General features: G+C 52.1%; 1 protein-coding gene across 5 annotated transcripts in view; it reads left to right on the top strand.

Moving 5' to 3' along the window:
* Positions 1-3,788, top strand: part of ESRRB (estrogen related receptor beta) — a 243,819-nt gene extending 240,031 nt beyond the window's left edge. For all 5 annotated transcript variants that reach the window (XM_079913204.1, XM_079913201.1, XM_079913205.1 and 2 more), the window contains one exon: positions 3,187-3,788. In XM_079913204.1, the coding sequence (XP_079769330.1) occupies positions 3,187-3,431 (245 nt within the window). In that variant the 3' untranslated portion in view covers positions 3,432-3,788. The remainder of the gene's footprint in view (positions 1-3,186) is intronic.
* Positions 3,789-15,219: the final 11,431 nt, after the last annotated feature.

Raw genomic sequence — 15,219 nt, 5'->3', positions numbered from 1 at the left:
GATCTTCCCAGACCAAGGCTCGAACCCATGTCCCCTGCATCGGCAGGCAGATTCTTAACCACTGAGCCAGCATGGAAGCCCAATGAGCCAATACTGATACATTATTATTAACAAAAGTCCACAGTTGCCTTCAGAGCTTACTCTTTGTGTTGTCTGGTTCTATCAGTTTTGACAAATGCACAACGACAAATCCCCATCATCACATATCATGCAGAAGAGTTTCACACCGTCACAGTTCCCTGCGCTCTCCTATTCCAAGGGAAGCATTGTCATCAGCGGTTGTAGAGGGGCTGGGGGTTTGGGTGGGCCGAGGAGGAGAGGGAACCAGTGAAATCAGAGGACACAGGGCAAGCACAGCGAGATGCAGCAAGGCTGCCCAGACCCTGGAGGGCACCTCCTGGATGTTGGACTCTCCTGACTCTTCTCACAAGACCCGGAACTCACGCTTGCCCAGGCCAGGACAGGAACGTGAGGAGGTAGGAGGCCACTCAGCTGTCGCCTCCACCCACTCCTCAACGCCAAGCTTTCAGAGGACTCTTTAGCTCTGCCAGCTGCTCTGGCCTTAGATCTCAATACATACAGACATGCACGCATGCACATGCGCACACACAGACATACACACATACAAATATAAAACACCTGAGGACCGACGGAGCCCGGCAGGAGCTGCCGCTAGCATCAAGCTTTGCCGGGGTAGGTGCTTTGCCATGAGAGACAAAGTGCCGGGAACCTGGACTTCTTGCCCCAGTGGCATTTACCAGGCCATCCTGCAGCTCTGTGCGGGTTCAAGAGCTCCAAGTGGAAAAAGAGGAGTTTGTGATGCCTCAGGCCTTGGCTGTGTCATGGAGCGATCAGATGCAGGCAGGAAACAGAGAAAGAACAGGCCTGTTTGGAGGTTAGGCTAGAAGAGCTGTTGGTGTCAGAGCAGAGGCTCCAGGACTCTGAAGGGAGTGGGGTGGAATAGGGTCGGTATAGGGAGCTGTGAAAGGTTGTGGAGGAGCGACCTGTCCCCAGCAGCGAGGTAGGACAGTCACCCAGGCAGACGGCGTGTTAGCTGGAGGAGAGACAGGGGCTAGGAGATCACTGGAGTGGTGCTGGTGGCAGCCCCGAGGGCCACCACGGGTGCCACTGCGGAGGCTGAGTGGGCGGTAGCAGGTCAGAGGCTTTGGCCCCGAACCACGCCCCCTCGGAGCCTGCTGGCTGTCTTTCACCCCACCTCCCGGCCTCTCCAAGGCTCCCTGACAGCAGAAAAAATTCATAGCCATTGATTTTGTAATTAACAGTTTATCAATGCCATCGATACAGACTCGCTGATGGATTGCAAAGGAATTAATCTTCCAATGTTATTTTATTTCAGTTTTGGTCGAAGGCAGCTGCCAGTTTTGGCCTCCTTGGGGAGCGTGGGGTGGTGGGGAGAGGAAACCGGCAGGAAGGAAAGGAATCTGGACGGCCAGGTCCCAGCCTTACAGGGACTAGTGCATCTTGGCTGCACGCTCTGGAATCAGCCAGGAGTGTAGGAATGGAGCCACGCTTCATCCCCAGCTGGCAAAGGAAGAGTCCTCACCGCCTTGGTAACAAGGAGCAGGAAAATGTGGAGGAGTCTTAGGTATGGGGCCGGCCCTGCAAGAGCACTCTCCTGCAGTCTGAGTTTTCACAGTAATGATAATAACAACATTTATTAGTGCCTGATGACGTGCTAGTTCATTTAACCCTCACCACTACCCTGTGAGGTAGGCACTCTCATTTGCTCCATTTCACAGACAGGAAACAATCTCAGAGAGCCTAAGTAACTTGGCCAAAGTCACACAGCGTCTGAGACGCCAGAGTCTTACCCACCTCATTCTACTGCTATTCTCCTAAGAAAAAGAGACAGGACCCTTGGAGGCATGGGCTGAGTACGGATCCAAAATGTCAGAGGGAATTACTGGGCTTAGCCAGTTGGTACAACTGCCCTTGGCAGTCTGGTATCTAAACCAACCCAGCATGCAAAGGAATTGCCCTGCTTTTTTTTTGAAGAATTCAGGAAACTTGCCCAGTCTTCCTTGACAACCCACCCAGAGCTTCAAGTTCCCTTGATTCACATGCACCCATCCCCTCCCACCTTTGGCAGGCCCTGGGGGCTGCAGTTCAGGCACATCAGCAGAGGGCTGGTTATTTTCCCCGAGGCCATGAAGTGGGTTCTACTTTGCTTCTGCTCAGACCCAGCCGTCAGCAGGCACCTCCCTGCCCCTCTGGGATTTAGGTAAATTTCATTTGAAGTTCATGGCCTGAGCCCGAAGGCTTCCCCAGGATTCTGTAGAACTCCCAAGAGCATCTTCCATCACTGTGCCCCATGTGTCCAGCCATGCTATCTTAGTCCCCCCATATCCCCCACCACATGGCACGCAGACACAGAGCTCAGCCCCTTTATCGGTGTATGTATACTGTAACAGCTATTTTGTAAGGTTAGTGAATGCGCTGAAGACTTGAGCTGGTGCCTAGTGGCAGCAGTAACAATAATAATCATGATGAAGGTCGTCACAGTCATGACGGTTATGTTGGTGGCGATGGCGATGATGATGAAGGTGATGGTGGTGGTGGTATTGATGATTGACGGTGATGATGGTGGTGAAAAGATGATGGTGGTGATGGTGTTAATGATGATGCTGCTGGTGGTGGTGGTGGTGATGGTGATGATGATACCACTGGCTGGGCACTTATTTTGTGACAAGTACTGTTTTAAGCCCTCGATCTATATTAACTCACTTAACCTCTTGAGGTGTAGGTATGGCTATTATCTCTTCAAAAATTAGGACAATGAGGTACAGAGAAATTAAATAACTTGTCTAAAGTCACAGAGCTAGCAGGTGAGGGACGCAAGATTACAATTCCACCAGTTTGGGTTCAGAGTCCACCTGGCACCTGCAGGACAATGACAGGTCTGCTCGTGTTTAAGCCCTTCAGGGTCTCCACTGCCACCTCTTGGTGGGTTCTCAAGAAAAGTCCTCCATGGATACAGATCTCTTCTTGGGTGTGAACCACAGCTCCGTCATTGGCCTCTGTGACTTCAGACTGGCACCTTAACCTCTCTGAGCCTGGGTTTCTCTCTCTGGCTCCAAAGCAGAGATCAAGGACCCCGGGGTGGCCCCCACGCCCAGGGCAGTGCTCTCCGGCCACGCCCGCTGATGCTCTGCCTTGTGTCCACAGATTCCATGTACATCGAGGATCTGGAGGCGGTCCAGAAGCTGCAGGACCTGCTGCATGAGGCGCTGCAGGACTACGAGCTGAGCCAGCGCCACGAGGAGCCGCGGAGGACGGGCAAGTTGCTGCTGACGCTGCCCCTGCTTCGGCAGACGGCTGCCAAGGCCGTGCAGCACTTCCACAGCCTCAAACTGCAAGGCAAGGTGCCCATGCACAAACTCTTCCTGGAGATGCTGGAGGCCAAGGTCTGATGGCCTGGCCCAAGGACCGAGTCCCACCCAAGGACAGACAAACCGACGGGGAGACCTCCACAGCCACCAGCCTCAACATTCAAGTCCTGTATCATGGCCGCGAGCAGTCCCAGAGGAAGGGGCTCCTGGCCTCCTGGCCGTGTGCAGAGCCCTGAGTGCTGTGGGGTAGGGAACGGGGATGGGAGGGCAGGGCGCGGGGCTCATCTGTAACTGGCTTTTTCTTTGGTATGTTTTTCCTCCGCCACGGGCAACGCTGAGGCCTGGGCCAGAGCTGACTCCCCTGAGGCTGGAGACCACCGAGGAAGTGCCCCCTCTCCCTGCCAAACCACCAAGAGGCAGCACTAGCAGAACACACTTCCTAACCCATGCCCGACCCCTGTCCTCTGTCCATGGCCTGCGTGGGCAGTGCTTAGCGGCCAGCATACTCAAGTGGGGTACCTTCTGGAGGTTTCCCTCTCCCAGAGGGCAGTTAACTTTCTTGCAGGGGTGCTGCCTACTCTGGGCTTCTGTGGGGCCCCTCAAGAGGTCCTACACCTTCCACAGTCCGGACGGCTCCCTGCCTCCATCCTTCCTCTAAGCTCCCAGGCCCGGCTCACCATCAGGAGAGTAGCGCCAGAACTCATGCGTTTCCCTGGTGACCCCACCCCTCGGTGCGCCCCCCGCCCGCCTGTCACCGCGGCCCCAGGGCCTGTCCTCCCCCTCTCTCCCCCAGGAGTCCTGCTGCTACTTCCTGCCCTACCTCAGAGCTCACTCCCACAGTGGGTTCAGCCAGCCAAGACCTCAGGGCCCGTGGGTGGGACTGGTGCTGGCTCGGAGAAGAGCAGGGGCCAGGCAACACTCCCCAGCGCTCCCCCTTCTTCTGGCTTCTCCCACTCCCCGGGGGCAGGTCCAGAGCAGCTAGGCCTTGGGAAGCGAGGGAGATGCAGGGGCCTGACCCCGTCTGAGGGCACCCTGGGCACTTGATTCTGGCAGCCCTGGGAGGACCGGGTCAGGATGATAGGGAGAGGCCCAAACCAATCTTTGCCGAGCACAGAAAGGCCCGGAAGCAGAGATGAGCAGGCGGGGGAACCCTGAAGACAGAGGCTCGGTGGAGGTCACCAGCCCACCTGATCTTTCCTGGTATCCAGGGGCAGTGGACACCGAGGCGCCCTCCCCTGCATCCCAAGGGCTGGGTGAATCAGCGCCACAGGAGGGGTTGCTCCTGCCGTCCTTGGCCTAAGGAGGTGTAGCGTAGCTCCCTGGGTGCACTTAGAAGACCAGCTTTCTGGCAGGACAACCACTCCGGCCCCCCATCAGTCCTCCAGGCTGCTGTGTAAGGTGACAACCACCCCAGTTCGCCCAGGACCGGAAAGTCCATTTCCCAGGAAACCCCTCAGTCCTGCCCAAATGGGGACAGTTGGTCACCCATTTCTGCGAGTGGCTCTGAAAGTTTGTTCTCACCCACTTGTGGTAGGTCGGGGGCAGCCTTGAACATGCCATCCGGTGCTCAGGGGATCGCCCGAGGATGAACGGTTTTGAGCGTTATGGAGAAGCTGCTTCCAGTCGGCTGCCTTCTAAAGCAGGGATAAGAGCATCCCCGCTGGGGCACATCCCTGGGGAATCCACACACACATTCTAACCCGACCTCTAGTCACTTGGAGAGGCAGGCAGATCCCACCCACCCGTCGCTAGGACCAGGAGGCCAGGCGCCCTCCGCCACAGCCTCGCAGCTTTCCAAGGGAAGCAGCCACCGCTGGCTCCAGCTCTCCACCCCCAGACACCGCTCCTTCTGAACTTTTGCTGGGACGTGCCGAGGTCACCCCAGGCAGGAGGGTTGGCTAAATCCTAGCAGCTGCTCTCAGATACCTTCACATAGAAAATGTCGGGTTCCAAGAGACTTCACAGACCAGCAAAGTGTGCCCCCCCTCCCTTTTGCCACAGTCACTTGTCAGTCAGCATTGGGATGATCCGGGATGCTTCAGCCCTAGCTCTCTGTGCAGTCTCCAATCTGGGCGGACAGACGCACAGGTGCCTCTAAGGGACCAGGGGTAAAACCCAGGCCTAACCTAGCCACTGGGGACCATGAAGTCTGGACTAGGGAGATGGCACGGTGCGAGAACTTGGGGTCTGCTGTGCGGGAGCCTCCCCTAGCCCCTCACTGCTGTGTGCTCGAGGAGGTGGGGCGGAGAGTCGCACCTCATCCCCCCGCTGTCTGTAGCGTCCCTGCTCAAGCATGAGGACCCAAGCTGTGAGCTGCGGCAGGGGCTTGTGCACAGCTGGCCTTTGCAGTCCATCTTTTCTAGAAAAAGCATCTCTGGCTCACAGTGCAACAACTGGTTTGCGGTGGGTGGGTGTTCTGTACGCAGGGCAGCTTCGCCTCGCCGGATCACACGCATCTGCAAGTGTCCCGGCATCAGAGCCCCTTTAAAGCAAAGAGGGGGCAGTGGTCCTGATGGCCTGGTGCTAACGAGGTGGACCCTCCTGCTGCTGCTGCTTTTACACTTAAAAAACGCCAACGGCGACAGGAAATGTATCGGTAATGATGAGAATTCTGTCCAGTGGGAAAGGCCCTGGTGTGTACTTGAAGGATCCACTGGCTTTCAGAGAAAAAGTTCAGGAGCCAGCTTCTTAGTTGGAAGTCTAGCCAGCTTTGGGACCTCCCTGGGAAGGGGTGGGGGGCTGACTTAGTGGAAGACAGTGGAGCAAGGAGAGTTTAGGACACCCCATCCCCCCAAACAGAGCAAAACTGAAGTTTACCCACAAATCCGCTCTTCCTGGAAAATCTGTAAAGAGGAAATAGCCCTTCTCAGTTGTACTCTCATGATACAGGTCATTGAAATGAACCAAGAAATAAAATGAAGAAAATCCAACCATGGAGAAGGTGGTATTGGCTGGGCTTTGTTTGGTCCCCATGTCCCCACCCTTTCTAAAGATTCTAGACTGGTTTCGTCTCATGTGAACCTTGATGGCGGCTCCCAGTTTGGGCATAGGGGAAACCTCGGTGATTTCCCAGGGCACAATTTAAGAACCGAGTAGGAAGACCAGAGTAGGATGTTGGGTGGGAGGCCGTGGCAGGGCCTTAGAGGAGCCGGAATCTGCACCCACCCCTGTGTCAGGGTCTCCCTTCCCTCCAGACTCTCCCCTCCCCCTGCGCAGTTGGCGAAGGTGGAGGGGGGTTGTGGCGAGGGGAGGTAGTGACAAACTCGTGACCAGAAGACAGAGGGGCCCATGCCCACGGAAGAGCACCAAAGAAAAGCACTATGTGGAGATTGTTTTATTTTCTAATAATGATAATATGGCTGGAATGGCTTCTTAAGATGTATATATTTTTTAAAATGGCGGTCCCTCATTGCATCACCCACCTGTACGTACTTCCACCTCTGTATATGTTCTCCCAAACACCCTAGGATGCTTCCATCCGGGTCCCATGTATCTGGAATCTAATAAATAAGGAACGGCCTATCGGAGAGTTTCTTCACACATTATCGTTGCTGGCCGGCTGTCCCCTGGACAGCACTGCCCTCAGGTCTCAGGTTGATGCTAGAAGAGACCGTCAGGAGAACCACCTCAGCCTCAGAGTCCTCTGGGGATTCAAGTGAGCATTAAAATGTGTATTCAGCAGCGAAACTCAGGAACGTAACTTGAGCAGCGTGATACAGGTCTGAGAACCACTTCTGCTTCTTTTCAGACTTTTAGTATTAATGGTGAGGCCCTTTATTATTTTCATTAATGTCAGAGAAATGGAGCATCAAGTATATGTGAACCAAAAACATTTCATTGCCGTAAGATTTTGAAATGCATCTGTGTATGCATGCACATGACGCAGACAGTGCAGAAAGCCCACGTGTTGTACCAGGACACACTGAGGACCTGTGAGAGGCAGAAGGGAGGACCTGAAAGAAATCGAGAGGACTATATCAGGATTTTTTTTGTTGCAAGTTAAAGACGCCAGAGCTTATAAGGCTTACTGGGCTTATTGCCTTGGATATATGTGAAGTCTAAAAGTGGATCAGGCTTCAGGCAGGGTTTGATCCAGAGGTTCACAAAATCAGTAGGGCTCTGGCTCTACATTTGTGATTCTCTCAGTTCTGCCCTCTTCTGTCTGTATGCTTTGTCCTCAAACTAGACTCTTTCACAGTAGCAAGAAGGCTGCCAGATTTTTATTTAGCATCATGGGGAGACAGAAAAAAATCTCTTCCTACAACCATGGAAAATATCTGAGAGATTCATTCTAAATCCCAGCGGCTTTTGTGCCTATCCGTTAATGGACCACTGTGACCACCTGGGGGTGGGACCAGTCCCACACATCAGTCTAGCTGCTGCACAAAAAGGGTTAGGTTGAAAGTCTAGGAGGTGACCAACCAATCATGATGCCCACAGAACCCACACACCTAGACAACTCAAGGTCTGGTCAACTTTCAGTGGGCTCTTTGTAGGTTTCCTGAAGCTCTTGGAAGAGAAGATCCACATGGCAGTCTTTGAACTCAATACCTGGCAAGTCTTGTGCATTTGATACGTAAACTGTTTGTGGGAATGAAAGTACCTGGTCTGTGGGTTATTTTAGGTAAATTCCCAATTCACCTACATCTGGTGCATGTGTACATGTGTGTACACAAACACACAGCTGGTATTCATGCTACTACCTTAAGAAAAAATAATTAGGAAAGAGTCAACCAGAGCATCATATAATGCAATCAGAATAGAAATTTTTATTGGACTCTCTATTTTAGGATTTTCTGTACCACGTCTTCGATTTGTCTAGATAATTGTGATCAGACTAGCTAATAGCTCATTTTTTCAAAGACTTAACCCTTATCCATTTCTTTATCTCTCTTTGTTCGTTCTCCAAATATTCCCCCCTTCATGTTAGCAAAAGAATTGAAGCTTCAAAGAAAGGGGAAAAAACACAACTGAGGGTCATTCATTCATTCAACAAATATTTACTGAGGGTCTGCCCTGTGCCAGGGCAGAGAGACTAGACTATATCAGTAAAGAGAACAAGCACAGTCTCTGTCTTCATGGACACACAGTCTAGTGGGAGAAAGAGAGAGACAATGAGCACAATAAATAACCAGATTATATAGTTTGTTAGAATGTGATAAGTTCCATGAGGGGAAAAAGCAGGATACGGGGGATCAAGAATGGGGGGGTTGGGATATAATTTTAAAAGGAGGGACTTCCCTGGTGGTCTAGTGGTTAAGACTCCATGCTCCCAATGCAGGGGGCCCCGGGCTCAATCCCTGGTCAGGGAACTAGATCCAGCATGCTGCAACTAAAGATTCCACAGCTAAGACCCAGCGCAGCCAAATAAATAAATTAATTAAAAAAACAATTTTTAGGGCTTCCCTGGTGGCGCAGTGGTTGAGAGTCCACCTGCCGATGCAGGGGACACGGGTTCGTGCCCCCGTCTGGGAGGATCCCACGTGCCGTGGAGCAGCTGGGCCCGTGAGCCATGGCCGCTGAGCCTGCACGTCCGGAGCCTGTGCTCCGCAACGGGAGAGGCCACAACAGTGAGAGGCCCGCGTACCGCAAAAACAAACAAACAAACACAAAAAAATTTTTTAAAGGAGTGGTCAGAGCAGCCTCAATGAGACTGTTTCATTGAACAGTAAGTTGAAAAAGTGAGGGTCATGTGAGTGTCTGGAGGAAAAGTTCTCCAAGTAGAGGGATCAGCCCGTACAAAGTCCCTGAGGTAGGAGTATGCCTGGTGCGTTCAGTGAACATCAAGGGAACAAGTGTGGCCGAAGTGGAATTGGTAACGTGAGGGGGAGTGGGGAAATCACAAGGGGGCTTGAGGCCACAGTAAGTGTGGCTTTCACTTTAAGTGGAAGATTTTGAATAAAGCAGTCCTATGATCTCATGTCTCAATGGGAGCCTTTGGCTGATGTGTTAATACCAGGCCATAGAAGGACAAGGATGGAAGCAGGGAGACCAATTAGGAGACCACAGGTAAGGTGACAGTGGGTTAGACCGGGGTCAGGGAAGAGCAGGGGTTAAGAAGTGCTTGAGTCCTGGATCAGTTTCGAAACCACCAGGATCTGCTGATAGATTGGATGTGGAATGTGAGGGAAAAAAGGAGACATATGGGATTTCAAAGATTTTGGCCCCAACAACTGGTCTAGTGTTGTCATCCACTGAGGTGGGAAGACTCAGAGAAGGCAGCTCTGGGAGCCAGAGGGGGGGAATCAACTGTGTTACGTTTGAGAAGCTATTGAAAGTCCAGAGGAGACACCAAGAAGACAGCAGGTGTGGGGCCTGCTAAATGGGGACCAGGGAATGAGAGCATCCCTAGAGAGCAGATGTTAGCACTGACCATCTTCAGCGGCTGTGGATTCCTTCTCACATCCAGCCAACAGCAGCCGTTGCTCTCTAAGCCAGTAAAGTAGATTCATCTTAGAAACACAGATTTTTGGAACAGAAGGGGCTTAGCAACTACCGTTTTATATCCCCATTTGACAGTTGTGAGAAATGAGCCTAAACTCTAACCTCACCCTTGATTCTCAAAAACAGTGCGGGGTGCTGGACTCAGGCATGCACAGCTGCTTGACTTGATTTAGACCAGAAGTTCTCAAATGGGGACGACTTTGTCCCCAGGGATACACTGGCAACGTCTGGAGACATCTTTTGCTGTCACAAAGGGGGGCACTACTGGCATCTAGTGGGTGGAGACCAGGCCCCACAACAAAGGATAATCTGACCTCAAATGCCAACAGCATTGAGGTTGAAAAACCCTAATTTACACACATTCTGGGCATTATCAAGGAAACCCCCCACTCCGAGTTCCAGGGAACAGAATTTGGGGGTGTCAACCCACCTTACCAAGCCCCTCCCACCACTAGATGCCACCTCTGCCTCACCTGGTCTCGCTCTGACCCCGACACATCTGTCGGGGCAGACGTCCCACGCTCTACGTGAACGATTCCTACTTAGACTCGACCTAGCGGTACGAGGAGAGAGGGGGTCCGGTACTGCAGTCAGGCCGATCTGGTTTCCTTTTACATGTAAACTTTTGGTTTGGGGAAGCAAGATCACACCTGTGGCTTCCTGTCTGGAAGAAGTGGAGAGCCTTGCTGGCAGCCCCTGTGCTCCCTGTTTAAGGTGCTGAGAATGAAGGTGCCTTCACCTCCTCTAGGCCTCCAGTGGCCCTCCCATGACTGTCCCTACAAGTTCAGCTCCATCTGTGAGTTCTTTCTCATCATTTCCCTCGCTGGCCTGGGATGGGCAGGGAACCTGGGGCTTAGCCTTTCAAGATCCCGTGTCTGATGGTCAGATGCCAAGCCTTCTTCTCTACAGGAGACCTTTTTTTCCAATTTACTTTTTCCAGGAAGTTGGTCTCACTTCTGCAGTCATCCCCCCGTTCTCAGACCAAATGCCCAGCCCATCTGTGCAAAGATCCCATTGGCAGCTGTTTCAAGTCAAAATGAGGGCACTGTGGCTCTCAGTTGGGTACTGAAGAGTCTCCCCACCTCCCCTGCGGAGAAGAAGAAACACCAGAACCTCCCGTCACTTCCTCCCACACACGCACATGACAAGCCCTACAGTCAAGCTTGGAGCAAGGCTGGGACAGGGGCTGGCATAAAGGAGAGAAGACTCCGGAGCAACCCATGGGCCACACAGACTGCACTAGACCCCGTTCTCAAGGCCCCTCATTAAATACATGTTCCAGGTAAAGCCGCAATACCACATTCAATGCCCAGCTGGTCCCTTCCAAAGAAACAACAGTCCAGCAACCACAAAACAACTAAAAGTGACTGTAGTCTTACCCTTAGCATACGCTTAACACCACCAGTGGGATGTTAAATTATCAATGTACAGCAAAGCTCCATCAGGAACCTCTTTTTACATCTCTCTCTCCCAGGCAGCACCTGCTCCTGGAAATCTCTCTTGTGCATCTCCATACTGTCCCAGCTCCCCCTAACTCAGTCTTCTGGGCGCCCCTTCTCAGCTGCCCCATCCCTGATTCGGCTCTTTGCTACCTAGATCAGCTCAGCCTCCCCAGCTTCTCTCCACTCTTCTGCACAAGCTAAAGAGGAGTTAGAAGCTGATCCAGGAAGCAAAATCTCTTCTTGAGCAGAGGGTGTGTGGTGGGGGCAGTAGAAGAAGACTGAAAACCTCACCACCTCATATATTTTATTTTGCCTCTGATGCAAATTCACTTCACCCCCAAAGGAGCAGATGCTACCTGGAATCCCAGAGAGCTGTCCCTTACCTGCCCCGAGGCTCTGTCGTGCAGACTGCCACAGAACCAGGACGTGCCCATCCAGGAACCCACCTCCAGGCTCAAAGGCTGGCAGCTGTTTTAGGGAAACACCCAGAAGGACAAATCTTTTCTGATCCAGGATGTGCTGTCTCTTCCCAGTAAGCCCTCTTTTTCCTTGCTAATTCTAGTCACTTTGGCCTGCTCTCTTTACTCATTCATTCATCACCCGGCATGGGGCTAGATCTGGGGGTATGGTGAGGGCTCCTGATTTAGCAGAGAAGATAGACGGCGAACTAGCGGTTTATGAAGCCATCTTATCCAGGAGACTTTCAGCAACATATGGGCATGTGTAACAGGGCAAACAACCTGGTGTTTGGGGGAGTGGGGTTTGTGTAAGTAACCATCTTTTGGGAGCAGGTGGAGGCTGAGACCTGTAGGAGAGGAGGAAGCCAGGTGAGCCTTGGGGAGAGAATTTCCAGAATAGAGAGAGGAGAGACACACACACACAGAGGATGACGTGCTCCAGGCTTGCTCAAGAAACTGGAAGAAGACCATTTGATTGGTTGGTCGGTGGCAGAGGGGTGGAAGAGGAGAGAAGGCTGGAAGTCAGAGGGGCCAGACTGCGTAGGGATTGGTCAGCCTTGTTGAGGACATTGCTCTCTATCCCAGAACAAATGGGAAAGGCTGGCAGAGTTTTAAAGAGGGAAGGGACATAGTCAGATCCGTCTCTCCCACCTAGAGATAGTGGGTCAAGCTTTCTGTCCTCCATGGACTGGCTCCGGTCATGAAGCACAGGTTTTGGGTTCAGACCGGCCTAGGCTCAGAAGTCCCTGCTCTGCCCTCACTGGCCAAGGCCAGGCCCCTCCCTTTCCATCTGCACAATGGAGCTTACCATACCCTGTAAAGATGCTAACAAGTTACATATTCGTGGGACCCCAGCTACATCCCAGACACTTTACACGTATTATCCCATTCGTTCCTCATGATGCGTGTTTGACACGAATGCTGCTGTCTTCCTTTGATGGGTGACTAAAGCTCAGAAAGGTTAACCAACTTGCATAAGGTCACAGAGCTCAAATGTGAATCCAGATCTGTATGAGTTCAATTAAACTCTCTTCTCTTAACCACCACACCATATTTCAGACTAATTATTTAAGGGCCAGGCACATAGTAGGCACTCAGCAAGTGTCCGTTCCTTTCCCAGATCTCCTCCCACAGCAGGGGGCCACATGGCCTCACAGGAGCCACCCCAAGCCACAGATGTCTGCTCCCACCCCTGCCAGGGCCAGCTCGCCGCCCATCCAGGTCAGCTCATGTGCACGACTGCAAAGGGGCCTCTGGAGGGGGTCTTGCTGTGCCAGTTAAGTGACTTTACCCAAAGTCATGCCACTTGCAGGTAGCTGGGGTGACGCCGCTGGCCTTCAGACCACATTACTGGGGACAAAATTCCAGGATCTCCATACCTTATTCTTACCCACTTGTCTTTGAAAAATTTCAGCCTTGCCTCATGGGCCAATATTGTGATGACATTTCTGTCATCATCTGAAAGGTCCCTGGATGGACTCATTAAGAGGAAAAGCCTCAGTTATATGCTACCAGAGGTCAGAGCTTAGATAGAAGGGATCCTCTGTCCCCATATAAAACACGGAGGATCGTAGGGTACCCTGGGAGGTGGAGGTAGACAGGGATGCCTGGCGCAGGTACTTTGTGTCCCTCAAACCATGTCTGGTAGGTGGTTGGTTCTGCCTAAGGTCACTTTCTTAGTCACAGGTCTCCTGCAGAGTGGACATGGGGAGGGGGTACAAGTGTCCAGCACAGAGGAGGGGATGGGCGATCCCTGCCTGTCCCTGGCCAGGTCCTACGCCCTCTTCATCCTACAGCACGTGTAACCCCCTGCTCCACACTGAGATCACTACCGTGAGGGTGGGGTGGGTGTGGGGAGTGAGTAGGAGGCCAGTAGAGGAGAGGGACCTGAGACAGATGTGAAAAGCTGGCCAACAGAAAAAGAGAGAGAGAGAATTTGACTCAGAGGCAATGTGCCTGGAAGGAGACAAAGCTCCCCCAGCTTCCTCTGGAAATTGCTTTGTTTAAAATGCAAAGTGCAGATGTGTTTAGATGACATCTTAGCATCCATCACCCTATGCAAATACAGACCCTGGGGAAGAGGAGGCCCTGTAAGTCACTCGGATCCCCTAATCGAGTGCGTGTGGTGACGGCAGGCCGCGGGAGCAGCACAAGGGTGGGTGACAGCTCACCACCCAGGAGAGGGGCTGGATAAGGGGGTGGGAGGAGGGAGCCCAGCCCTGGGCATGGGGTCGGGGTGTCGGTGGATCCCCAGCAGTAGGGATGAGCTTCGCCACCTGCGCACACGGCCCGCCCCCCGCCCCAGGTGAGCTGCTCTTGGATGGGGATGCGGGGCGTGGGATGCTGCTGCAGGTGATAGAAGGACAGAGCTCTAAACAAGGAGCTGACAGGCTCAGGGACAGTGAATTAAATCCTTATGGGTGAGCAGGGAGGATGCCCCTTGCCTGAACACTCTGCCCCGGGAAAACTGGGGAAATCGAAGGCCTGGTTAGGGGTCGGGTGGAGCTCTTAAACTCAAACCCACCATCTGATATCTCAGCCAATCACCGTACCTGCTCTTCATCATGGTGTTCCAGACTCAGCTTGTATAACTTCAGTGAAAAAATTTAGCCTGGCAGGATTACCAGGTAAAATCCTAGATGCTCAGTTAAATTTGAATTTCAGATAAATAAGGAATAATTTTCTAGTATAAGCATGCCCAAAATACTGCATGAGATTTTTGTCGTTTACCTGAAATTCAAATGTAACTCGGTGTCCTGTATTTTTACTTGTTAAATCTGGCAACCCTACAGCCTGGACGATCCATTCCATTTCTGCACATATCTAATCACTAAGTCATGGGTTGAGCCCACCTCTGCCTTCTTGTTATTTCTACACATCCCAGCCCATCCCGGTTCTTCCTTCCAGACCACATGCAACAACTTTACTTCCTTCCCTTTATCTTTCACAGGTTCCCCCCACTTCCCCCCACCCATAAACATCCTGCACTCCCAACCCCATCTTAGCCTCTGCCTGTGGTCCTCAACCCTGGGGAAAACCGCTCCGCTTTGCTGTGAGCTCCACTCCAAACACACTGTCTTCGATATTCATTCCTCTACTCAACAACTGTTTGTTGAGTTCATGCTATGAGTCTGACACATGGGTAGACACTGAGGATCCAGTAGTAAAAAAGACAATTGTGGTCTCTGCTTCGCTGGGGCTTCCATGCTACTTGGGTTAGACAGATTTTTTAAAAAAGAAGAAGCAGCAGCTAATAAAGTAATTATAAGTGTGAGGGATAGAAAGGAATAAGGAAGCTGAGATGGAGAACTACGGGATGAGGAGGAAAGCTACTTTAGGTGGGATTATTGGGGAGGGTCACTCTGAAGAGATGACATTAAAGCCAAGCTCTGAAAGATGAGACAATGTTAACTGTGCAGAGTGAGTGGAAGTATGTTCTAAATAGTGAAAACAGCATGTGCAAAGGCCCTGGGGTAAGAATGAATCTCAGCAGTGGGGCTTAATGTTAGCCAACTCTTTCATTGC

The sequence above is a fragment of the Stenella coeruleoalba genome (genome assembly GCF_951394435.1).
Source record: "Stenella coeruleoalba genome assembly, chromosome: 2".
NCBI lineage: Eukaryota > Metazoa > Chordata > Mammalia > Artiodactyla > Delphinidae > Stenella > Stenella coeruleoalba.
This window is presented reverse-complemented; position numbering and strand designations above follow the sequence as displayed.